Source organism: Neltuma alba, unplaced genomic scaffold (assembly GCF_004799145.2).
Source record: "Neltuma alba isolate B1F8T4 unplaced genomic scaffold, ASM479914v2 tig00012535_pilon, whole genome shotgun sequence".
Classification (NCBI taxonomy): Eukaryota; Viridiplantae; Streptophyta; class Magnoliopsida; order Fabales; family Fabaceae; genus Neltuma; species Neltuma alba.
This window is the reverse complement of record NW_021637000.1, coordinates 390,320-415,026: the sequence shown is the minus strand read 5'-3', so window position 1 is coordinate 415,026 and position 24,707 is coordinate 390,320. Positions and strand designations below refer to the sequence as shown.

Sequence of the window (24,707 nt, the reverse complement as noted above, 5' to 3'; positions counted from 1 at the left end):
TGTTGATCAAAACTGATTTTTGGCCGAGACGTCCACAAAGGAATAGGCGCTGCATGAACCATGGGCGAAGGGTGGCAATGAGCGAATTAAAATTACACTGTTCAAATCAAACTTGACTCACTTGTAAATCACGAGCATTTATCGCCTGATGGGGCAGAGGGGTTTGATGTCTATATAAAGCTAGTTAATTTTTTTTAATTAAAAAAGTATAATTTTGATCGAGCAGCAGAACCAGCTAATTCGGATTGTTCTTCCACATCTTTCTGCAAATAACTTGAAAACGAACTGAAAGCAGGCTCAGCCATTGAATAAAAATTACTCGTATGTTTCATCGAAACACACTGGAGTCTGGACATCTGTGTTTTAATAAGTCGGTCAAAATACACAAAAAGTTTCACCAAAATATATACATAGGAACCTACTCTGACGGGCAAAGCTTCCTGAGTGTAATAGAGGTCCGCCTCATTTGATCTAATTCACGTCCTTCCCATATTTGAAAGCCGGGATTGCGATTGATCTCGTGCCTCCAGTTATAACGAGCCTCCCCTGACATTAAAACCAATGAGCCCGGTGGAAGTAAAATGGGAACCCTGGCAGAGGATGAATTTGATTTTCCTTCATTTTCAATGCCATCAACTGTTGATTCAACCCTTGTAAAATGCATGACGCAAGAAGACTCTAACGAGACGATTGCAATTCCATCTTCAAAGCGCAAAAGGTCGACATGTGCACATATACCCTGCAAATATATGCATTACAGCATCCTTACCGCAAGTTAATGGAAAATAGAGTACGCTCCCTTTCCATACATGCCCCAGATACACAAAGGTGAAGGAGACTGGACCCAATAAAAAAGGCGTTAAAAAGCCTTGATGCTACGGGAGGCTAGTGTCACGTACATTTATAGTGGAGAAGGCTATGGTGCTAGAAATACAACCCATTTGGAACTTGTGAGTCTAAGTCAATAAATAAAGAAGAAAAACAAGACTAATATCACAATCTAGCAAGGATAAATCAGTTCATTAACCAAACGTAAGATCACAGCCACACTGATAGATTGCGCAAAACGAAGAATTTTTACAAGAAAATTGTAGAATCAAGTCTGAAAATAAGCATATGGAAAGAGTGTTAAGAGTTTCCAGAATAACCAAGCTTCACTGCAGCTAAGGGATAAGTTATCGGGTAGAGAACAGCCACTTGAACGGGCGTGCTGAGTTAAATCACTTCCCCGCTACCCTGATAAACGTAACAACTCATCTATTGTGAAAAAGAGAGGAGGAGGGGGGTTCAATACAAATAACAGTAAGACACTATCTACATAGGATTAATCATGTCACACCTCACCCGGCTCGTACACATTTACAATCAGTTGGTTAAAAAGCGGCTCTCGCCAGAGTAAGTCCCATGGCAGTGCACTTGTTTGCCCGTCTCCTTGAAAACCATCATCACCAAAAAGCACCAATTCGCGAATAGAGTCTGATAGTTTGGTGGACCAAGCTGGAAGATCACCGAACCTCATGGCCTGATCTTGAAGAATGGTCAAATGAATATTGTAAACCATGGAAGTTATCAAACTAGAGAATATAGACAGTCTAGCGCACAGCAAAAAGTGGTTGGCAACAAATAGATTATTCACCACGATAAGCAACTATACTTTCTTCTGTTATTTCTTTATAATTTATCGGTAAAACATCCATTTTCTTGTTACAATGCTAGCAAATCTATAATTTGGATCATTAGGTTCTCTCAGAGACATAACTCGGGAGACATTTACCATAAATTATTAGGAGAACTTGACTCAAGAAAGTGAAAATCCCACCACCAATTCGGCAGCCAAGGCATTATTCCATAAAAATTATGAACCTGAAAATTTTTAGTGATGCCTTCTGTGTATTAAATCTGAGAACATGCCGCAGAGAAGCCATGGTTATAAGCTACGGGGAATTAAAGCGTCTAAACTTTGTGGGGGATGTTGACATGGTGATATCTCTGTTGTCGCAGACTCGCAGTGTTACCTTCCCTCTAACCTTGCTAGTGCCTATTACACAACAGATGGAAAAAAAAAAAAAACCTAATGAAGAACATTTGCACGAACAAAGGGGCTCAAATTCCTTAATTTCAGAGTCGCTCAAACCGAGAACCCGCCATATCCTTAGCACCTTAACCCTCCAATCATGATATATCTCCATCAATTCTACTTCTAATAAAGTCAAAGCCCTGCATTAATGGAATGTGTCCAGATTTCATTTAATCGGATCCTCAGCACTACCGCGCGTCACCTACTAAAGGAACTCACATGATGTGTGAAGAATCACATCCCATAAAACACCCGTAATGCCATGTTCCAGTGTCTAGTGATTAAAAAGCAGAATGATTGACTAACCTGATTCCTTGAGGCTTCCTTGAACCACCCTTCTGCGACCACAAATTTGAAAGCACGTAGCGTGAGATTCCAGCATCAATCAGTGAATAACAAAAAGAATGCGCATGTACACCAGAACCCGGAATTATTCAAAGCGGAAAAAGTCACCATCGGTGCATAAATTATAGTATATCCGAGAGTTCGCGATATTTGGAATCCTGAAGATATGTACAGCTAGAAGATTGGAGGAAACATTGGGCGCACGAAGTACGGAAACGAACCGTTTTGGATAGCTGACAGCAAGATATGTTGTTGATCAGAAGAGAGAAAGTCTCTGCAGAACCAAAGGCCATTAATTTGAAGTACAGATTGGAAGATCGGGTTCTGTATCAGCACATGCAGCGATTGATCATCTTCGTGCGTTGAATTTTCGGCTTCGCTATCGGATGATAGGCCGAAGACTTGCTCGAAAATAACCTTGTGATCAGCCATCAGCTGGCCTCGAATCTCAGCCGTTTCTTCTCCGGCGAGGGGAACAAGGGAAAAGAATCAAAGATCGCGGGTTTAACAGACGAACTTCTAACTAGGAGGAATCTATAAATAAACAGTGAGTCGTGTTTGGGTAGGGGGTTGGGAGGAAGAGTAAATGAAGGAGGGCGACCCTTCTTTGATTCATTAAAAAATGGGTCCAGGGAGAACCCTTGTTTGGCTAAAACCTTTTTACTTACAGCGATGATTCGGGGAAGTATGGTACTATTCTTGTATACTGTAAATATTTATCTTAATTCTTAAAATGCTCCGAAATAATTTAAATGCAAGAAAAAGTCAAATATTTAGTTCTTACGTGCGACGTTTTAAGATTTATTTTTTCAACTTGTCGCCTTTAAATTCTGTTCATTAAGAAATAATTTGATGTCTTAAAAAATTTATTTTCACAGTTTTGCCACCAATAAAGGACAATAAATAGTAAAATGCATGATTAGGAGGGTTTTTAGTAGTAAACACTGTAATTGAAGTTTGAAATATTGTTTTTGTTCGATAACAGAATATTTAGGTGAGTTGAGTTACAGGACTCGCTAGAACTATAAGATACTTCCAGATTCAGAAAGTATTTATAAAAATACTTATAAATTATCCTGTACAGAGTAATAAAAGTTTCTCCCATTTTATTGCTCAGTGCTCATACTCCTTATAGTCCGGGGTATAAGTCCCCTCTATAAAAATGATTTGGTATAAGATATAAGTTGTTCAGAGCGTAATTAATGCTTGTTTATTAATTTTATCTACGCAATTAATACTTGAATGCAATTCTTTATACTTTCTCTTTATTTCGTGACCTCGTTTGATATAGGTAAAGTTATACAAAAATTTTCAATTTAATATAGATTTAATGAGTTAACTATCATTTGTTTTATTTTAATAAATTAATTAAAATGACTTGTACTATAAATGGCAATGAACAAAAGAGGGACTGGACACTAAGCCTGTTAGGAAAGAAGTTTAGGGGTATTGGACCGTGATCAACTCGAGATCGAACCGATCATATTAAAATAAAACAATTTAATTGAAAATAACAAAATACAACATCATTAATAATCACTGATAACAAAATACAAGAAAAATGACAGTAACAAAGTACAATAATATTAATAATTTTGATCTTCATAATTCATCAATAGCTAAAATTAATAATCATTAATACCAAAATTATCGCTAAAATTTATTCAAATCTATAGTGACTGAGATATTAAGAACTAAATAGAAAAAATAAAACTAATAACAATATAATCATTCAAACTGGTTCATACCAGTTTGACCAGTTTGATATCAATTTAACTCTTTACCGATTCAATGCCTAAACTACTAACTAGTTCACCGGTTTGGTCCAGGTTTTTATTTTATGGTAGATTGGATGAAATATTAGGTAACAGAGAGCAATCACTGTTTTTAAATCTAACGCCTGATTATTTTTTTCCTTTTTGGTTGCCTGTTGCACACCCATTTCACAGCTATATCTCTCTCGTTACTTTTTCTTTTCACTTTTTTATTTCATTTCATTTTTCAGAGTGATGCATTTTAATCACCGGTGTGTAACAATATTCTATGTCAGTTAATATTTCTTAATTTATACCCCTTTTATCATAAACTTAGGAGTTGCTCAGGAAGTTATTTTTTTCCTTAAAATGTAGCATCTCAATTTATTTTATTTATCATATTTTATACTTTTTTTAGCAGAAATTTGTATTTTAAATACTTATCTGTCTAATTTATAAGCCAATATGTAATAAATAGGAATATTCTAAAAATAGTGTTATATTTGTTATAATTAAGTAATTTAGTTAACTTTTTAATCTAGTTATTAAGAATAAAATTAAAAACTTGTTATATTTTAATGAAGAGTTAATCCAGTTTAAAAAATTTTGTTTGTAAAAAATATGTTAAAAATGTCTTATAAATAAGATAAGTGTATTAACTACTAATTGAGAAATATAGCATAAATGGATGAAGTGGTTAATAGAGTATTGAGTGGTTAATAATATTGAGAAATACTACATCCGGTTCTAATTATAGTAAGATCTTATTTATTATAATTATAATATTTTATTTATAATTTATAAATAATACTCCATTCATTTCTTATTATAAGAGACAAATAACCGAAGTACGTTGATCAAAAAAACAGTTAAAATTAGTTAAGAACAATTAATATGTAAAAAGTATAACTTTTTTTCAAAAATGCCCTCATTAATAAGGAGAGAGAGCATGAGAGAGAATAATTAAATTATTAAAAAAAAGAGAAGCGGGAGGGAGAGAGAGTGTGTGAGTTGGAGATAATAAATATGAGTAAATAGTAAATCAACACAAAAAAGTAGAGACAACTTGTAAGTGTCTCTTATATATAGGAACATGCCATAAGCATCAAATGTCTGTTATAATAAGGAACGGATGGAGTAACTTATAATTACAACCGGATCGGAAGTAGTAGCAATGTGAGGTCCAAATAAACGCGGGCAATGATTAGGTGCTGCTTGTAATGAGACCCGCGCGCCTCCTTCGCTTTTTGAGGGATCCATGGCACGTGGGTGATGATTAGTGCTTCCATTAAATTAAAATAAAATTAATGACGGGGTTCATTGTCCTTGTTGTTCTGGATTTTTTTTTTTTTAAAAAAAATCTGCTATACGGAAACAAACTTTTCTCGTAATATTGACCCAAGAAAAAGAAAACTTTTCTCGTAATCAAAAGAGAAAAAAATCCGGAGCGCGGGTTTTAAGATATTCAACCATGATTAAAAGTGAACGAACAGAAGAAAACTTTTAGCATAAGTTAAAAGATTTCATGACTCAGCAGTGAAAAAAAAAAGGAAAACAGAGGCTGGGTGATTAAAACACAAGATGGAAATACGTAAACGGTAGATTTCCGGAAACTTGTAGCGTTCTTGAGGGGGGAGACAGCGATGGATGCTCATGCAGAACCCGCAAACAGTGGGAAGACAGGTAATGGATAAGCACGAGCCTGAAAGAGAAAAGCATTATTATTTTATTGACATTGTTATCGTCATTTTTTCAATGATTTATTGCCATTGTTTTTTTTTTGTGCAACATTTTTGTTGTTGTTTTGATAATTAAATTTTAAATAGGGATCTGGACTCAACTCAATCCAAGTCAACATAATTAAATTTTATGTTGTTGTTATTGTTTTGATAATCAAATTCTGGGTGGGATTCGAGCTCAACTTAAGTCAAGAATAAAATGCTTGATCTAATTTATCCCAAGTCATACCATATCAAGCAAAATAGACCTCACATGTTTAACTAGGCACTTCCAAATCTAGAATTCTTCCCTGAGCATCCCAACAGCAAATTAAACTAATCAGAAAAGAAAGCCGTTAATTGGGGGGATGGGTTGTTATTATTATTGTTTTTTTTAAACGTCTTTTATTCACAACATTATTGCACACTAAATATAAACATCTTTCTTAATATAAATTTAAACTTTGACTGATTGTAAGAGGCTACCTGAATTCAATCCTTGGTGTTGTCATTGTTCCTACTCTCACATGACAGAAGGAATGCAAGCACCAGCCCATGTCGGCCCCGTGCACAAGGACTGATCGGGTCGGAATATACACAACGTGATTGCTAAGCGTTTCATACGTCGGCTGCGGCTCGTATATTATGGCTTAGGGGTGATCGAGGCTAACACATTCTGGCGAGGCAATGCCAACGGAAAAAAGAAAAAGAAAAAAGGCAATTCCAGCGGATATAAAAATTTTAATCGATGAATTTATCACTTATTTCAGTCAATAACCAAACGTCGCGTCGCAAAATCTCAAAGCCAACGTACTGAGCATGACTATTTAAGGAGTGTCTGGATAAAAATCAAATTATGATTTTAATAATATTTTTATAATATACGAAGTAAATATGCTGTCGAAATTGTCTTGTTTTGCAGAAAAATACTTATTGGTGTTGTCAAACACCCTTTTACTCTTGTTGTCTAATTTACGTTTAACGGGTGTCTCCACTTTTGTGATTTCAATTCGTTCAAAATTAACCAGCTCTGCTGTGATCAAACTTCAATGATTAATACACGCATATTTATCATTTAACGTATACTGATTTTATTCATAGATTATAAATAAGGTTTTATAATTATGATTGAAATTAGTATATTAATATTCATAAATTCATAAAGCAGATATATAACAAACAACATACCTGTAGTACAAGAAAGAATAAAGCAGGAACAATAATCTGTCGCACAAAACAATGCTATTTTGCACCAAACAGCATTTTTAAAAAAAGAGAAGTATTAAACAGCTGAACCATTGACGTGTTATTTAGTAAAAAAAAAAAAAACCAGCTGAATCGTTGACTTGCCTGATTATCCTGGTCCTTGATCCTTTATATTTATGAGGTTTTATTTTAATCTCTTAATTCATTCAAGTATTTTTTTTTTTTAGTAATCTAACTCTACTTTCAGTCTCATCAATAAAAATATTAATATCAAAATCTTAGTGCTCGTGAAATATTATCAAACAATAACATGGAGAGTTTAATTTTAGAAAAAGGTTAATATAATTTTTGATCTTTCAAGTTTGCCCTCATTTTGGTTTTTGATTTCTTAATTTTAAACCATAAGTTTTGATCCATCAAGTTTATTTTTATTTATGACATTCTTTCCTATAATATAATAAAAATGTACACTATTTTGCCTATTAAGAGACCAAAACCTATGATTTAAAAATTAAAGGATCAAAACTAAAATAAGAATAAACTTGAGAAACCAAATATTATATTAACCATTTTAAAAATAATAATCATCAACACGAGACATCATCATTCGAAAATAATAATATTAATATCAGGTGATTAATAATATAGTTCATAAAATTAAAAGAAAGAATTTAAAGCATATAAAATATCATGAAATAAGAAATACACTTTTATCTGGTCATCAATGATAAATTATAAGATTTATAGAAAAGTCATCCACACTCTATTCCTTAACCCTGCATTTGATATGACGGAAATGTAGAAGAAGGGACAAAATTTTAATGAGTTTGATTTAAAAAATTAGAAAAATAGGATTATAAATTTAGATAAAAATAAAATATAAAATAAAAGAGTAAAAAAATAATAATTTTTTTACCTGTTATGAATATAATATTATTTTTGTGGATGTCCATATATCTCATATAATCTCCAATATCTCCCATTATCTCTATATCCCATAGTTATCTCTTATTATTATGTAATATGTAGATTCTATCAAATATGTAAAGCTGTGTCTATAAATAGAGGTTATGTATCATGTATTTAGTAACTCTTAAATTGAATGAGAAGTACTTTCTCTTATTGATCTTTTCTATTATTCTTCTCTATTTTTTTCTTTATTTATAACATAATCCCGTTTTTATAATTTTTTAATTCGAGTCCACTTAAACCTTTTTTTTAACCTCACCACAGTTCACAGCCTCGACTTTCACGTGTAAAGCAATCTCAAGACGAAAAGGAAAACATGTCTCGGCAATGGGCAGGCCCGCACGCACCCCACGCCCAGCAATGAAACTTTTGTTTTTTTGTTTTTAGCAAATTCGGGACCATAAATGACTATTCACACTGGAGCGCAATGTATTATTGCCATTAGCATACCATGAAAAAATCATCGGAAGGCATGCCACCTGAGACGTAAAAAATCTCATTCATCAGGTTCTGTGCAATGAACAGCCCCACATATTGAGTTTCTATAATTCCAATAACATTAACTTGGCAAATATATTCGCATGCGTACATCACTGAACGCATTCGCTTCTGCACCGCGTCAGTGTGATGGGTTAGAATTATTTATATTTTGAACGTATAGTATAAAATGTAGATAAATTATTAAGAGCTAGTTGGTTAATTGAAATAAATTAAAAAATTTGTTAAATTAGTTGTTTGTAATAAATATATGTTATTTTTTTTTAAAATATCCTTATTAATTACATGTATTAGCTAGAATTACCATTTAATAAAATATTTAATATGTGTAATTATTACAAGGATTATTTTGAAAAAAATGAATAAACATTAGAGATAAATTGGATTTAAATCTTATATTCAGGATTAAATTAAATGTTAAATAAATTTTTATATTAAAAATTGGGATAGTATTAATTATAGACGTAAAACTTCCTGTTCACCAGACATTAAACAGAGGGTCGAGACTTTCACGTCCCGAGCACATACATAATTATTGTATATATATACATATTAAAATTAATGAGTGTAAAATATAAAATCGATGAGAAAGTTATACTATTATGAAAAGATGCATGTTTAAATCACAAGAATAATTATGTGGGCAAAAATATTTAATTACATATATTATAAAAAATATTTAGAGCATTAGTGGCAAAGATAACTACTACTTCCGGTCCTAATTATAAGAACTAGTTGACTAATTTGAGGAGATTACAAAAAAAGTTAAGTTAGTAATCCTCCGGTTCTTAATATAAGACCTATTTAACTAATTTGATTAGATCAAGGAAGTTGGGTAAATTCGTTAATTATAAGAAATGTGACACGTTTTTTCTAAAACACTATAATCATCTTTCTTAATATCCCATTTCTGTCTTCTACTTGATTATGGTTGAGGGAGTATTAATAAATATGAGAAATGGGTCTTATATTTAAGACCAAAACTAACTCAATAATTGGGTCTTATATTAAGGACCGGAGTAATTTGTAATAAATATGTGTTGTCTTTCTTAAAATATCCTTGCTAATCAACTGTGTTGATTAGAACTATTATTGTTAGAAAGATTATCTTAAAAAAATATATAAATATGAGAGATAAAGTGAATTAAATTCTTATATTTAGGATCAAAATAAAAATTAAATAAAATCTTATATTAAAAACTGGAAGTAATATTTTTGTTTACTAAGGCACCGTTTGGGTGACACCTCAAACTATGGTTTGGGTGATAAGTCACCCAAACACCCATCCAATTTGTACAAACAAAACCATGGTTTTGGAAAAAGCAAAATTTTTTGCTTTTGGAGAAAAAAGGGAGAGTGTGAGAGCCTATAGGATATGTATCTTATTATTTTTTTTATAAACATATTTTTTTATAAACATATTTAATCTTATATTTTATAAATATATATACATATTAATTATTATTAATTATATTATCTTATGTATTATTAATTATGTTAATAAAAAATATATTATTAACAATTTTATTCCTTCAAATTAAAATATATCATAAAATCTATTTTTTCTGTAATTATCATATTAACTTATGTCTTTTTTTTAGTAATTTGTATATATAAAAAGTGCTTCTGATAACAACTATCCAAACATTTTCACTTCTCAAAATCATTTTTTCATAATATTTATTCTTTCAGAATCTATTCTTCTCAAATCTATTTCCAGAATCACTTTTTAAACTATGGTTGGTTTCATCCAAACACACCCTAAAATGAGTTGACCAAACCTGATAGAAACCATCGCTCAGTGAGGATGGTTGGCTGGCTGGCGCTCTGTGTTTGTCGCTCGCTCTGCTTTGCTTGGTGTACTGCTCACACCATAAAAACGTAACCGGCATTTCCCAATCTCATCGCAGGAGGCGTTAGCTGAAAAATCCTTTCATTTTTCTCACTCACCAGTCATCACCGCTTCACACCCCTTCTTTACCTCTTTCCTTTTCTGCTTCCTTTTGTAAAAATATTCCCCTTCTCTATTTTGTATTCCTTCCATATAAAAACAACATACGCAGGAACCTTCACAACGGATCTTCCGCAATCATTCATTCCCGTCTCTCTCCGCGGCTCTTTGATTCTCTGCCTCCGGCTTAGTCTTGTCGGATCAGATACCAGGAGGGACTGAAAACGACGAGAACTGGGCCGACATCATGGTTGAGACCAGGCGCAGCTCCTCTTCTGCCAAGCGCTCTCTCTCTTCCCCCCCTCCTTCCAACGCCAAACGATCTAAGGTATTTTTGGCTTTTTTCCTTTTGGGGTTTCTAGCATGTGTTGTTGTGGATTTCCTCATGGGTTGTCTGGGTATGTGGTTTTTGTCCCAATTCGAGTTATCCTTCATCGATTTCTTCTGGGCTTGATTCATGGCTATTCAAAACCTAGGTGTCCGAGGACGCATCGTCAACCAGTCTCCCATCGGCTGAAATTTTTGGTCAGGTCAACGAATCTGGGAATGAATCTCGAGAGCCGGAGCTACGGCCATCTGATCTGCCAGATGCCGATTCTTTGAAGGCTGTAGACCTGAGTGACGCGAGGTTACCTGAGAAATCCCCTGCAGCGGCTGTCGAAGGCGAGGCTCTGGTGTCGCCGAGGTCTTCAGGTGCGAAAGTGGCTTCTTTTTTCTGTTTTTCGTGATTTGTAGTATTGATTGTTGTTGGGGTGCATGCATGCTGTTTTTGCTGATTAGTCCTATAATATGGCAAGCTCAGATGGAACTGCGGTGGAAGCGGAGAAATCAAAGTCAGCTAGTGTGGCGGCTCATGGGCGGTCTAAGAAACGCCCAACGAAATCCACAAAATCGAGCGCCAAGGCTGCCTGGGGAAAGCTTCTTTCTCAGTGCTCTCAGGTGTGTTTTCCACTCCGTTCAAGATTTTTATCTCATTTGATTTTAGTCTCTCTCTCTCTCTTCTCCCTGAAAGATAATTCCATCTCACAGATGCAAGGGGAAATCATGCTCAAGATGTATTCTCTTAATTTTAAATTTTCAAGCCTAATGAATTGAGTTTGGTCTCGACTCTTAGATGTCCAATGCTGCATGCTTCAGCCGGCGTAATACCCTTTTAGTTGTTGTGAAGCTTGCCTATTAACATCGTGGGCATGAGTTGATGGTCACATTGCAGTGCTTAAAATTGCTTAGTAGGTTTCAATCTGCCCTGGAGGAGTGAAGTGGTATACAGAAATTAATGACTTAAAGACGCAGCTTTGGCATCTTTCTTTTTGCTATCAATTGACTCATTTGAAACTCCTATTATATCTGATAATTAGCATTTCAGCCGTTAGGATACATTCTCAACTCCGTGCAAGAATTTAATATTACTTATTCTTAGTGTAAAGAATTGTATCCCGATGGTTCTTGTTTAGATTCATGGATCTAATTTGAGGACGAGAATTTGTTTCTTGGGACTTGGAATTTTGATAGACTCTGTTGCAGTCTGAGCCGCTAATTTCTTTTAATATTTTATGCAAGGGCTTAAATTTTGTGTAGTTGATGTCAAATTGTCATTGGGAAATCAAGTACGGACAAGGATGGAATGCTTGAACGGCATAGAGGAATTCATTTATACCTTTTCATCCATTGGTTGGCTGTCCTGTCAAATTGAAACTTGAAAGTTCTTTCTGTTCAATGTGATTAAAACGCGCACACACAACGCCCTTTGTATTTAATGTTCCTTTGCGCAAACATCTTTTTTAATACGGTCTTGCTTATCAAGAGAATTGAAAAGTTTAAATATTTATGCTTTTGTCCCGTTGATTGGAACAATATAAATGATGCTCGGTTGACAATTTTGGTATATAGATGATTATTTCTTTTATTCCAATACCTCGATCATTTCTTGTATGTGGTCATAAAATAGATTGAAAGTAAGAAGGTCTGGCATTTCAATTCCCCTTCTTTAAATTTCACTTTGTGCTAACTTTTCAATGATGGATTTTTTCCTGGTCACATCACTTGGTGCTTGCATAGCTTTGAGATTTAATCCTTTGTATATTTTTCCTCTTATGCTTTTCCAGAATCCGCATCTGCCCATGCGCGGGCTCTTCACTGTTGGTCAAGGACGTCTGTGTGATTTGTGTCTTAAAGATCCTGCTGTTAGTAATGTTTTGTGCAAATTGAGGCACATAGAGGTAGAGCTCCCTCCTTTATCTCCTGGAATGTGAGTTAGGCAGCTCAATAACTTAGGGTCTATCTTCTGTCAAGTTTACCATAAAAAACTGATAAAAGCAGTTATATATATTTTTTATATTTGCTGCTGGAAGATCAGATGTTAATTTTTATAAGTTATGAATGATCAATACTTGTTCAGCTTCAATGACTGGGTCCTACTTTTGCGCCATCTAATGAACATTGCTTAATGTCTTTACTTTACTTCTGACCATGATTGTTATTTTAACTCTGTGTAGCGTGGAGGTTCATCTGTTGCATTACTGGAAGTTATAGGAGGTAAAGGTGTTGTCCAAGTTAATGGCAGGAACCACCATAAAAATTCCCGTGTGATCTTAAGTGGTGGTGATGAGGTGGTCTTCAGTTCTTCTGGCAAGCATGCTTATGTATCCTTTTACAAAGGTTTCATGTGCCACCTGTAGGAGAACTTGTCTGCTTCCATTTTTAGGTTTTTATTTGCTTCTTTGTTCTTTCTTCTGTGCAAGCTTCTTTGTGCGCCTGTAGGAGGAAAGCCGTTAGTAATGCATTCTGTCTAGTTCCATTTTTCATTTTAGTGCCTATATTGTTCTCAAATTTCTATTATGGAAAATTTTGGGGTTCCTTAGCTTGGAACATAGATTTTTCAACAGCTTACCAGTAATAATCTAACCACAGCAGGGGTACCCCCTTCTGTAAGTATATTGGAAGCCCGAAGTGCCCAAATTAAGGGAATGCGAATTGAAGGATCTGGGGACTCTTCAGCTGTTGCAGGAGCATCAATATTAGCGTCTTTATCTAACCTTCACAAAGATTTATCTCTCCTTCCACCTCCTGCTAAAACTGGCGAGAATGCCACCCAGAATGCTGAGGTTTTGTCTGTAACTTCTGGCCATAGGGATGATAGTGTGGACAATGAAATGAAGGATGCCACCAAAAATGATGATTCAACTGAAGGTATTTTATCTGAGAAAACTGTTCTTGCATCCTCTGCTGCTGCGGCCAATGAAAATCCTAGTCTTGACACCATGGGAGTAGATGCTGTTGTGGATGCAGATGTTGGGAAGGTAAATGGGACTGCCTATGAATTAAGGCCATTGTTGCGCATGCTTGCTGGTTCTAGTACTGAATTTGATTTGGGCAGTAGCATTTCCAAAATATTGGAAGAGCGGAGGGATTTAAGAGAACTCCTTAAGGATTTTGACCCCCCCACAATCTTGGCATCAACGAGGAGGCAAGCATTTAAGGAGAGTTTACAAGAAGGAATTCTAAATCCTGATGATATTGATGTCTCATTTGAAAGTTTCCCATACTTTCTAAGGTGCAAACATATTTTCCATGTGGAAGTGCTAGTGCTAGTAGTTAATTCTTGTCAGACATTTAAATATAACTATATGACATTTGTGTCATGGCGTCTTTTCTTGCTACAGCGATACAACAAAGAATGTTTTGATTGCTTCTACACACATTCATTTGAAGTGCAATGGTTTTGCAAAGTATGCTTCAGATCTCCCTTCAGTGTGCCCAAGAATATTGTTATCTGGTCCTGCAGGTGGTGATGTCATTTTTGTTCATATTCTTTTTTTCCTTTTCACTGGAGTCACAATTTAATTCTATATTAATCTTCTGTAGGTTCGGAGATATATCAAGAAACTTTATCGAAGGCCCTGGCAAAGCATTTTGGTGCCAGGCTGCTGATTGTGGATTCTCTTTCGTTGCCTGGTGTATGTTCCGTCAGGCATTAATTTTGTTTTTTTTTAATTTGTTGGAGGTTTTGTGGAAAGATAGATTACTAAATTAAGAATTTTATGCTCTACTCAGCGTATTTTTACCTGAGATTGCTTTGTTGCTTTTGTTGAGACATGGCTTCATCTCAGTGTGCATCAAGATAATAGTTGAATGATTGTTTTTACTGTGCAACTAATTGTGCAGGGGACAACACCAAAAGAATCTGATTCCACTAAAGAAAGTTCTAGGCCTGAGAGAGCATCTATGTTTACAAAGCGAAGTGCACAGGCTGCCCCATTACAGCATAAGAAGCCGACTTCTAGTGTTGATGCTGAGATTGTAGGTGGATCGACATTAAGTTCTCAGGCCATGCTGAAGCAAGAGGTGTCTACTGCGTCATCCAAGGGCTCTACCATAAAAACAGGTATGCTTTTATGTCAGTATAATTGGCCATAATCTTCATGTTAACTATCTATTACCATTTATAATTTTGTTAGGTGGCAGTTTGAACACATTAATGAGATTATACTTGACACAACTTGCAGGTGACAGAGTTAAATTCGTTGGTAATGTTCCTTCAACCAGTGTATCGCTAACGAATTATCCTTCTAGGTAATGTGTTATGAAAGAGCTGAGTATCAATATTTTTGTAGACGTGTGACATTTCTTTCGAGTCATTTTTCAGTAGGATGGGTTTGCAAGCGATTCTAAATTCTAATACATACACCTTTAGAGACTAGCAAGGAATTTTTGTTTCTGTAACTGGGTGAAATGCGTATATTTCTTTAAAGAAATTGCATACACATACTATCAATTGCTTGGGTCAGATGCTCGGGATCTTTGCCTTTTCGTATTTGTTCTTGTGGAAATTTAAATCTTGTTGTTTTTATACTTCTAATTTATTGGGCAGGGGCCCGAGTTATGGCTCCCGTGGAAAAGTTCTTCTTGCTTTTGAAGAAAATGGGTCATCAAAAATTGGAGTCAGGTTTGATAAGTCAATTCCAGATGGCAATGATCTTGGAGGCCTTTGTGAAGATGATCGGGGTTTCTTTTGTTCTGGTAATTCACTTTTATATTTATTCTGTTTGCACTCGTGCGTCTGCATATACCTCCTCTGCAGTTTGCTATTTTATATTAAAAATTTGAAACTGTTATGCTTTACACTGCAGCTAATCATTTACTACGAGTTGATGGTTCCGGAGTGGATGACAATGACAAGCTTGCCATAAATGAAATTTTTGAGGTGGCTACAATGTTTTTATTTGTTATAAATATCTGCCTCTATTCTTGCTGAAGTATATTTATCATGCTCCTGTGTTGTTTATGTACACAGGTGGTCTCCAATCAAAGCAAAAGTGGTTCGCTAGTGTTGTTCATGAAAGATATAGAGAAGGCAATGGTTGGAAACACTGAAGTTTTGAAGAGTAAATTGGAAAGTTTGCAACAGAATGTTGTTGTAATTGGCTCGCATACCCAGCCAGACAATCGCAAGGAGAAGGTGGTTTAATGATTATATTCTATCATCTTTTGATTGGTGGGACTTTACAATTTAAGAGAGGTCGCTGCTGCTAATTTTAATGCTGCCATCTTTATGCTTGCAGACCCACCCAGGTGGCCTTCTGTTTACAAAGTTCGGGAGCAATCAGACTGCACTACTTGACCTTGCATTTCCGGTACAATCATCTACCTTGCTTCTAAACACGATATACTTCTATATGCAAGACGTGTTCCTTTTCATTGCCTGCAACTGCATATTTTGTCTGCTGAACTATGATGCTAATTTGTCATTTGTCCACTTGTATGCAGGATTTGATCCATGTTTTACTTTTTTTTAATCATTTTCCTTTTGCTTTGACATGACAAATGCTTTGCGTCTTGTGACATTGAATATTTCTCTTGACCATTATCTTCTAATCTCAAGTTGCATTGATTTGTTTGGTGATAATTATGTGTTTTTCAAGTTGCAAAGTCGTTTGATTATCGGAGGTGCATTTGCTTACATTACCCAGATGCATTATTTGCAAATTTGGGTTCGGGCAGTGATAGTAATAGTCAGAGTTTGGCTTTAAAAAAAAAAAAAAGCAGAGAAGGAGAAAGGCAACCTATTTTTCATTTTTCTAGTTACTTTGAATGTCAATGGAGGTGGGATATCTGACTGGTAGGATAAACCCTCCAGGTGATCGGATGACTCCAGATGTTGTGATGCTCATAGGTTTTTATTAATTTCCTAGAATTTTAGGATAATTTTACTATGGTACATCCATTAGATGGACTAATCTAATTTGATTTGGAGATTGTTGTAAAGCTGAAATGGAACCTTAAAGGTCACATACGAGTGCTTATATTTTTGTGCTTTGCTTGATTCTTGCACCTTATCCTGCCCACTAGAAAAGTTCGTATGTTGTCCTGTTGTTTTGAATGCAAAATGATTGATTTCTTTCTGGAACATTAATAACTTGATATTATGGTCTTTAGTTTTCCTCCTGTGAGGAGTTAAGTAACAGCAAATTTCATCTACACAGGATAATTTTAGTAGACTTCATGATAGAAGCAAAGAAACCCCCAAAACGATGAAGCAACTTAGTCGCCTTTTCCCCAACAAAGTCACAATACAACTGCCTCAGGTATCATGTTTGAAGTTTATTGTACATTCATTTTGTGGCTATCTGCGATTCATGTATGCAGTAACACCTGCAACTTGTGCCATTGTGCAGGATGAGGCTTTGCTTTCTGATTGGAAACAGCAGTTGGAACGTGATGTTGAAACTATGAAAGCTCAATCAAATGTTGTCAGTATTCGTACAGTAAGTATAGCAGTTTCTCCTACTGATTTTCTTGTGCCTCTACCTTACTTTGTTTCCTTCTGTTGTTGCATTTTGTGTATTATTTGCTTGGTTCTGGATGAAACCACTTAGTATAAGTTGGTTTGAACTAGAGTATGTGGCGTGACGTGTTTATTCTGTGGATGGGACGAATAATTCTTACTTTCCTTCTGAAAATTTATAAATGGAGATGCTTTGTGATACTCTCTTCTTTGCAAGCCCACTTGTTTTTATCTTGTTTTGGCTTTTGTTTTTTGGCATGCATTGCCTTCACACTAGGGCTGGGTTTTTCTGGGTAAAATATGAGAAGCTTATGTTGAAGTAATAAAATGACCTTTTCAAGTTTTGTTTGATCCGGTGTTTTCTGTTATTTTGTAGACTTCACTTGGGTTTATAATTTATTGAGTGTGTGTGTGTGTGTGTGTGTGTGTGTGTGTGTTTTGTAAAGCACCTTATTAGTTCCTTCAATGATTTCAGGTTCTCAACAGGTTTGGATTGGATTGCCCTGACCTTGAGACTCTTTGCATTAAAGATCAAGCCCTAACAACTGAAAGTCAGTATCTCTAAATGTGGTACTTCAATTATACTTACAGTATTGAGTTTTTCTGTGGTGCTTTTGTTGACATCTCATATTCTTTCACCAGCTGTGGAAAAAGTCATTGGCTGGGCTATAAGCCATCATTTTATGCATCAATCTGAAGATTCAATCAAGGACACTAAGCTTGTGATATCTACTGAGAGGTTGTACTCATTTCTGGTCATCTTTGTCCTACTGTATATAAAAAAATTGAGCGACAAAATATAGTTGTTTTGGCCTTGAACATGTTTTTAATAGTGTTTTGTCTTTCATTGCTACAGCATTAAGTATGGGCTGAACATTCTACAGGGCATTCTGAGTGAAAACAAAAACTTAAAGAAATCACTCAAGGTAATTTTATCTTTTTCTGCTATACACTCCCGTAATTCTTAAAATAATTACAAAGGTATTAATTACATGAAATTCTTACATTTTTTTTGGTTCCATCTAGTTTGTTTGCATTGCATAGATTGAATCATGTAATTAATACCTTTCAATTTTATAGGGCAAATTTGCTGTTGATGAGCATGTAGTGAAATTCTGAGTCATTTGTCTGCCCAGATTTTCATTCTCTTTTCGGCTCAAGTTTATGGGCACTGTACTTGGATCTGTTTTATTTATCAATTTTTGTTGCAGGACGTGGTTACTGAGAATGAGTTCGAGAAAAAACTTCTTGCTGATGTTATTCCACCCACTGATATTGGGGTCACTTTTGATGATATTGGAGCCTTAGAAAATGTAAAGGACACCTTGAAGGAATTGGTCATGCTTCCTCTTCAGAGGCCTGAATTGTTCTGCAAGGGACAGTTGACTAAGGTGGGAAGTCTCTCTTTTTAGGCCATCTGAACTGGTCTGAAGTTGTTCATGCCATGTGTTTAGCTTCTCACTGCAATTTTGAATGATTGCAGCCTTGCAAGGGGATATTGCTCTTTGGGCCCCCTGGTACCGGGAAAACAATGCTTGCAAAAGCTGTAGCAACTGAGGCTGGAGCAAATTTCATCAACATCTCAATGTCGAGTATCACTTCAAAGGTATTAATCTTACCAATGAACTGTTCTTTGTGCTGTTGTTTTATTTTCTTTTACTATCTTAGAGACAGAGATCACCATGAGTTCATTGCAGTGGTTTGGTGAAGGAGAGAAGTATGTCAAAGCAGTCTTTTCTCTAGCAAGCAAAATTGCTCCAAGTGTTATTTTCGTTGATGAGGTCAGTATTATGCATCACATGTATCTTGTGAAATCTTATGCTGCTTGCCTCTTGTGTGATGGGAGTTGTCATGCTCCTTCTATGTTCTTGCTGATCATGTTTGGCTTGTTTTGGCGTCTGGCAGGTTGATAGCATGCTAGGAAGACGTGAGAATCCTGGTGAGCATGAGGCTATGCGTAAGATGAAGAATGAGTTTATGGTGAACTGGGATGGATTGCGTACAAAAGATAAAGAGCGCATACTTGTTCTTGCTGCGACAAATAGACCTTTTGACCTTGATGAGGCTGTTATTAGGAGGCTCCCCCGAAGGTAAACATATGTTTTATTTGATTCTTGTTATATATGTTTTACGGTTTGGATACTCCTAACTTGTGATTTTCATTCAATGTACAGATTGATGGTTAATTTGCCAGATGCTCTGAACAGAGAGAAAATTCTCCGAGTCATCTTGGCAAAAGAAGACTTGGCACCTGATGTTGAGTTGGAAGCAATTGCAAATATGACTGATGGATATTCAGGAAGTGACCTAAAGGTTGTCTTTCTGTTCTTTGTTTTCTTTAATTCTTGGATCTGAAGTCTTTCTGTTCATATATCCTCATTGTGTTTTGCTTTTGGCGGCAGAATCTGTGTGTTACAGCAGCTCACTGTCCAATCAGAGAAATCTTGGAGAAGGAAAAGAAGGTTAGTTCGTAGTGCTGGTTTTCTCTATATCGTTTGGTAGAAAGTTTCTTGGCTGGGGATCACATGCTGTTTATTTTCTTGGTTATATGTTGTTCCTCACTTGGACAGCAACTAATCTTTCAGGAGAGAGGTTTGGCGTTGTCTGAGAACAGACCTTTACCTGCATTATGTAGCAGTGCCGACATTCGACCCTTAAAGATGGAAGATTTCAAGTATGCACACGAGCAGGTATATTAATTTTGTTGTCCAAGTTGTCTTGATTTTCAACCTTTTTTTTTTCCCTTTTGGCAATGGAAAATGAGGTCTGTTCTGTTCCTTTCAATTGATCTTGTTATGACTTGCAAGAGTGACGTCTTGTGCATGCAGGTGTGTGCCAGTGTGTCATCGGAGTCAACAAATATGAATGAGCTACTCCAATGGAATGACCTTTATGGAGAAGGTGGGTCCAGAAAAATGAGATCTCTGAGCTATTTCATGTAAAGCTCTGTATAGCATACCTTGCTTAGATTATTCTTCTCTTTTATCTCCCAAAATGCTGCAACGAGGTGAGCGACCAATAAATTCAAGTTCCTTAATTGGTCCTGCCTCCATTGTATCATATCTATAGTTTTTACCCTTCTTTCTCTCAGTTCTCTCCCCAATCCTCTGTATTTTATTCTGTGCCCAAAAGTTTTCAACCTTCGTTGAGTAGATTATTGCAGTTTCATTGCCATGAAATAATATCTTACTTTTAGGTCTCCTCCTTTGCCCTATCAAACCCTTCCCTTGAACGACTCCGGAATGTAAGGTTGCCCTGTTCTGGGCTCTATGTATATCCCATATATTTAAAAGCAATTGCAAATCTTATTTTTGCTAATTTATCAAAAATGTGCTTCCACTGACTTACCTGCGGGACATTTTGCAACCAAACAGACTATTGTTAGCAATGGCATTGAGTTATTGCCTTTTAATTTTTAACAGTTTTATTAATATTTAAACATTTTATTATACATATCTGTCGTGGCACCAAGTGCGCGACATCACACATTTGTCGTGACTCACCATATAATGCGTACTTACATGCATATTCGAATATTGTAGAATATAATGTTATTTATTGGATAAAATATTGTGAATGTTCGTTTAAATTTCGATAAAATATCGAGTACGTTTTAGCCACTCGTTACTTGTCTTGGCCAAAATACCGGCTGACAATGACATTAATCAAGGTCAAAGAGGCTAATAACACCATGGGGGCTGATAAAGACTGTTCAGACTTGCTTCGCTTGAAATAAAAATGAAATTCACAAAATTACTGGAACACCAAGAATCTGAATCATTTTGCAGACTGGTCAAATTACTTAAAGCATATGTATTAACCAACATCCGCTAAGCAATGCATTATATTTGACGAATGGTTTAATATGTTAGAAATAAATTTGTGCTTCATTCTAAGACATGATTTTTGTGTAGAGCAGGTCGCTCGTAAAATTTGCAATCTGGGTTAATTTGACTTCTGTAAAATGAAGGTCGGAATGTAATCCAACAAACCCCGTAATGTATTCTGATTACGCTCTGAAACGCACGGAATGTGCCGCCAAACGAGAAAGCCTGATACTGCCATTCATCCATCAAATTAAGATTCTCCAAATGGACATCATCCTAATTCAACTAGAAGCTTTAGCTGCTGAATAGCACGAGTCAATTTTTTGTTAACACGATGAGAGACATGCGTGTCTCTTAAACAACAACCAACCAATAATAATTAGCAGCTGAAACCCCCACTCCACAAACTTGAAAGAGTTATCTGCATCCGCAGCAGCGAGAGCTTTATGTGCTTGAAGCAGCTTCATGTTTCTCCGCGGGATCTCCTCCCTTAGAGCCTTCCTCCCCGGCCTTGTCAGTCTCGTGTTCGCCACTAGGCTTTGACACTTCTTGCTCTATTATCACATGCAAAGGAATTATTTCAGTTAGCCCGGTAAAACACTCGTTTTTTATTTAAAAAACCTACGCTAATGAGTAGCCGTTGAGTTACCATTCATGACTTGTAACCAGTACAGTTTCCTATAGATTTTATATAACATAAATCATGTTTTATTTAAAAATAAGATAGAATGCCATCATCTCAAATGTAATAAGCTTTCCATCAAATCCTATTTTCTAAATAAAAACAATGATCTATCGCTCAACTAAGAATTATTTTAACACACATAAACACTCTTAAGATCCACTGAACTATCCTGACTAGCGGCAGATACAATGTATGTCAGCCAGAAAATCAAGGACAGTTACCTTCATCATCACTGTCTTCAAAATCTTCACCCATAGCATCATCACCCATCCCGCCAAATTTCTGCAGCACACAATTAAAATTAGCACAAGTAATCTCAGTGAAAGAGGGGTTGAACTTGCAAATTACAAAAGAAAATTGCATACCGAGAAGTCCATCCCTCCCAAGTCCAAGTCACCAAGTCCTCCTCCTGATCACAAAGTAACGAGTCATAAGGATGGTGCTTCCAAATAAAGTATCTTTTCATGACCTATATTTCAGGAATTCAAGTAAAATAACATGATTTACGGTTGTGCATACCATTATCATCATCCTCATCCACCCATTTGTCCCAATCTACTTTTATGTAATGTGGAACTTTGCCTTCTCCACGCAGTAACTTTTTCCACCATCCATTTTCTGCCTTTTGCACAACACAGAATATGTTCCTGACTCCTACATTAATTTTGCTCTCCTGAAATAATATCATAAATTAGTCACGAAAATATACTAAATATAAGTTAGGGCACACCATTAAAGAGCAAGTGAATCACGTTTAGAAATCATATCACACAAAATAGTTTAATGTTCTATTAAAAAAAAATTGAAGCGGAGAGGCCAATAAAAAGCAAATTGTAATTGCATTGGACAAGAAAAGCCAATGCAAGGACGTGTATTGATGGTGGGAAATAGTAAAAGGCACACATCTTTACTTAGCTCGTCAGGGAAGAAAACAATAATTAATCAAAGACCGTGATGCAGCTAATGCTAACCAAACGTTGGCAATGCTTCTTCTCACCTCTACATTCACCTTGTCAAAAAGCTCCAATTTTGACTCATACAGCTGGTCTTTGGCACCAGCACTAGCAGAGAAAGTGAAAATGCCATCAGGAGTTAGATCTACTTTCGCATTCTTGGCATCTGGCAATTGCACTGTTATATAGACCTTGTCAACCCTCTGAGCCCACTTAACCTCAGGATGACGACTGCATAACAGAGAGCAGATATGAGCAAATGAACGATAAAACAAATGCGAGCACACAGAAAAGCAGGGGAAACACTCAACATAAAAACTGTTAAGACATTAAAAATTCAAAATTCACTTTCAATTCCCTTTTTTGCTTTTCACTTGTCTACATTTTGGCTTTCACATTTGTTAGTCACGTCACAAGTCATCAAATTATGATAATTTCCACCTTCGAAAATTCCATTCTCCCAGAAAGAAAGTAAGACGCACCCCAAAGGAAAACATAAAATAAGAGTGTCTCACATATCAAATTGGTCAACCGTCATTAATTAATTAATGCAGTCTGCTTCGTATCAGCTGTCAGATATACCTAAGTCAGATCAGTTTAGAGCCCACCTTTACCAGCGCCAAAACCTTAAAATTTAACTCCAACGTGCCCACTAAGTTATAATATTATCGACAAAACCACTCTATATGATGCATATGTGGTCGATACAGAACAATAATTTCTTCATAGCACATAGTCTAATCCCGAGTTTCGACCATCCACACTGGCCGGGTCTGGAACAATCATGCCACGACACGATAATACATAAGGAAAAACAGTAAATTTGATCGCCTAGAAAGTGTGAGAATGGAAATGAAGCTAAATTTCGAACACAGAAAAGCCATTATTAAAAATATCATTTGGATTAGCTCAGAGAAATCAATACATATCTAAAATCAAAACCTGTATTTCCACCCGTACAAAGGTTATGATAAATCAGAATCATTTGTCTAACTTTTTCCCAATTTTCGCATGGATGAAATAGAAGTTTACATCCAGACCAAGACCATACAGGTCTGGAATCACAGGAAAATGCACAATGAAATTTATGATAATGGGAAAAAGATTCCAAAAGATTGTGACGAAAACAGTAAATAGAGAAGGAATGATTCAAAAAATAGATCAAAGAATGCAGGTCTTACCTCATATTAGATATAGAGCGAAGGATTCTGCAAAGCTAAAACCCTAGTTAAGTTTGCACGGATTCCACCCTCTCTTTTCAAGATTTAGAAATTAGGGATGTTGGCCGACAATTAAATAGCACCTCCAAGGCTCCAACGCACTCAAATGAATATCAAACTTTTTTAAGTGCCTCTGGAATTGTACGGCCCAAGAGTTTGGGATGCGGCTCGAAACAGGGCGCAAGCTTGAATCATTAGGGCTCGACTTTAGGCAGGCTCAGGCTGTTCCTTTATATGTGGGCCCATATGGGCTTCATTATTTTGAGGCCCATAGAAACGGGCCTGACAAGAGAGGAGGCCCACATGTGGTTCGATCGGCCCATTGATAGGCAAGATCGATCTTTGAAGAATGGAAATGAGCGCCTGACGAGTGGTGGCGCCTCTTCACTTTGTGATAGAATGCGCGTCTATTTGCTTCCCGATGGACCTGTTTTTGCCTCTTTTTCTTTCCCTTTTACTTTGACTTTAGGAGACAAACGATGATAAACTGTCTTAATATTGTGTTTGGTTGTGAAGTTTACTAGAGAAAATAAGGAAAAACTCCCTTATTAAAACTTTTATTAGCGAGAAAGAACTAATAAATTAGAAACCGATACTCTATATACTCCAAGATTTGCAGAGAACTAGCACTTTTTGCGTATAAAAATTCATCAAGTTTTTGTCACCAATAAAATGTTCAATTAGAAACTTTTTCACAATTTTCTTAATGTAATATTAGAT

The 24,707-nt window shown here is 35.8% G+C and overlaps 3 protein-coding genes across 5 annotated transcripts; 1 reads left to right on the top strand and 2 right to left on the bottom strand.

The window, feature by feature from the left end:
- Positions 1–274: 274 nt before the first annotated feature.
- LOC114728441 (alkylated DNA repair protein ALKBH8 homolog) lies at positions 275–2,977 on the bottom strand. The gene is made up of 4 exons (XM_028915350.1): positions 2,644–2,977; positions 2,384–2,415; positions 1,340–1,522; positions 275–739 (listed from the first exon to the last, which is right to left on the bottom strand). The coding sequence occupies exons 1-4, from the start codon at positions 2,852–2,854 to the stop codon at positions 419–421; spliced, it is 747 nt and encodes a 248-aa protein (XP_028771183.1). The 5' UTR covers positions 2,855–2,977; the 3' UTR covers positions 275–418.
- Positions 2,978–10,479: 7,502 nt separating this feature from the next.
- LOC114728373 (uncharacterized AAA domain-containing protein C328.04) lies at positions 10,480–20,640 on the top strand. Of its 3 annotated transcripts, XM_028915271.1 has the most exons (28): positions 10,480–10,846; positions 10,995–11,211; positions 11,321–11,457; positions 12,624–12,737; positions 13,014–13,160; positions 13,392–13,707; positions 13,789–14,071; positions 14,181–14,302; positions 14,383–14,474; positions 14,683–14,902; positions 15,024–15,090; positions 15,389–15,537; positions 15,648–15,721; positions 15,812–15,976; positions 16,080–16,151; positions 17,001–17,102; positions 17,193–17,282; positions 17,778–17,853; positions 17,945–18,041; positions 18,159–18,228; positions 18,514–18,693; positions 18,786–18,908; positions 19,000–19,083; positions 19,208–19,392; positions 19,477–19,615; positions 19,705–19,764; positions 19,873–19,992; positions 20,131–20,640. In XM_028915271.1, exons 1-28 carry the CDS (start codon positions 10,766–10,768, stop codon positions 20,242–20,244), a joined length of 3,696 nt encoding a protein of 1,231 aa, XP_028771104.1. In that variant the 5' UTR covers positions 10,480–10,765; the 3' UTR covers positions 20,245–20,640. The 3 variants fall into 3 exon arrangements, with proteins under 3 accessions (XP_028771104.1, XP_028771102.1, XP_028771103.1); XM_028915269.1 differs by having other exon boundaries at positions 13,392–14,071; XM_028915270.1 differs by having other exon boundaries at positions 10,481–10,846; positions 13,392–14,071; positions 19,888–19,992.
- Positions 20,641–21,335: 695 nt separating this feature from the next.
- LOC114728440 (uncharacterized protein OsI_027940) lies at positions 21,336–24,084 on the bottom strand. Its single transcript, XM_028915348.1, has 6 exons — positions 23,949–24,084; positions 22,812–22,998; positions 22,334–22,487; positions 22,180–22,223; positions 22,036–22,096; positions 21,336–21,683 (listed from the first exon to the last, which is right to left on the bottom strand). The coding sequence occupies exons 1-6, from the start codon at positions 23,951–23,953 to the stop codon at positions 21,574–21,576; spliced, it is 561 nt and encodes a 186-aa protein (XP_028771181.1). The 5' UTR covers positions 23,954–24,084; the 3' UTR covers positions 21,336–21,573.
- Positions 24,085–24,707: the final 623 nt, after the last annotated feature.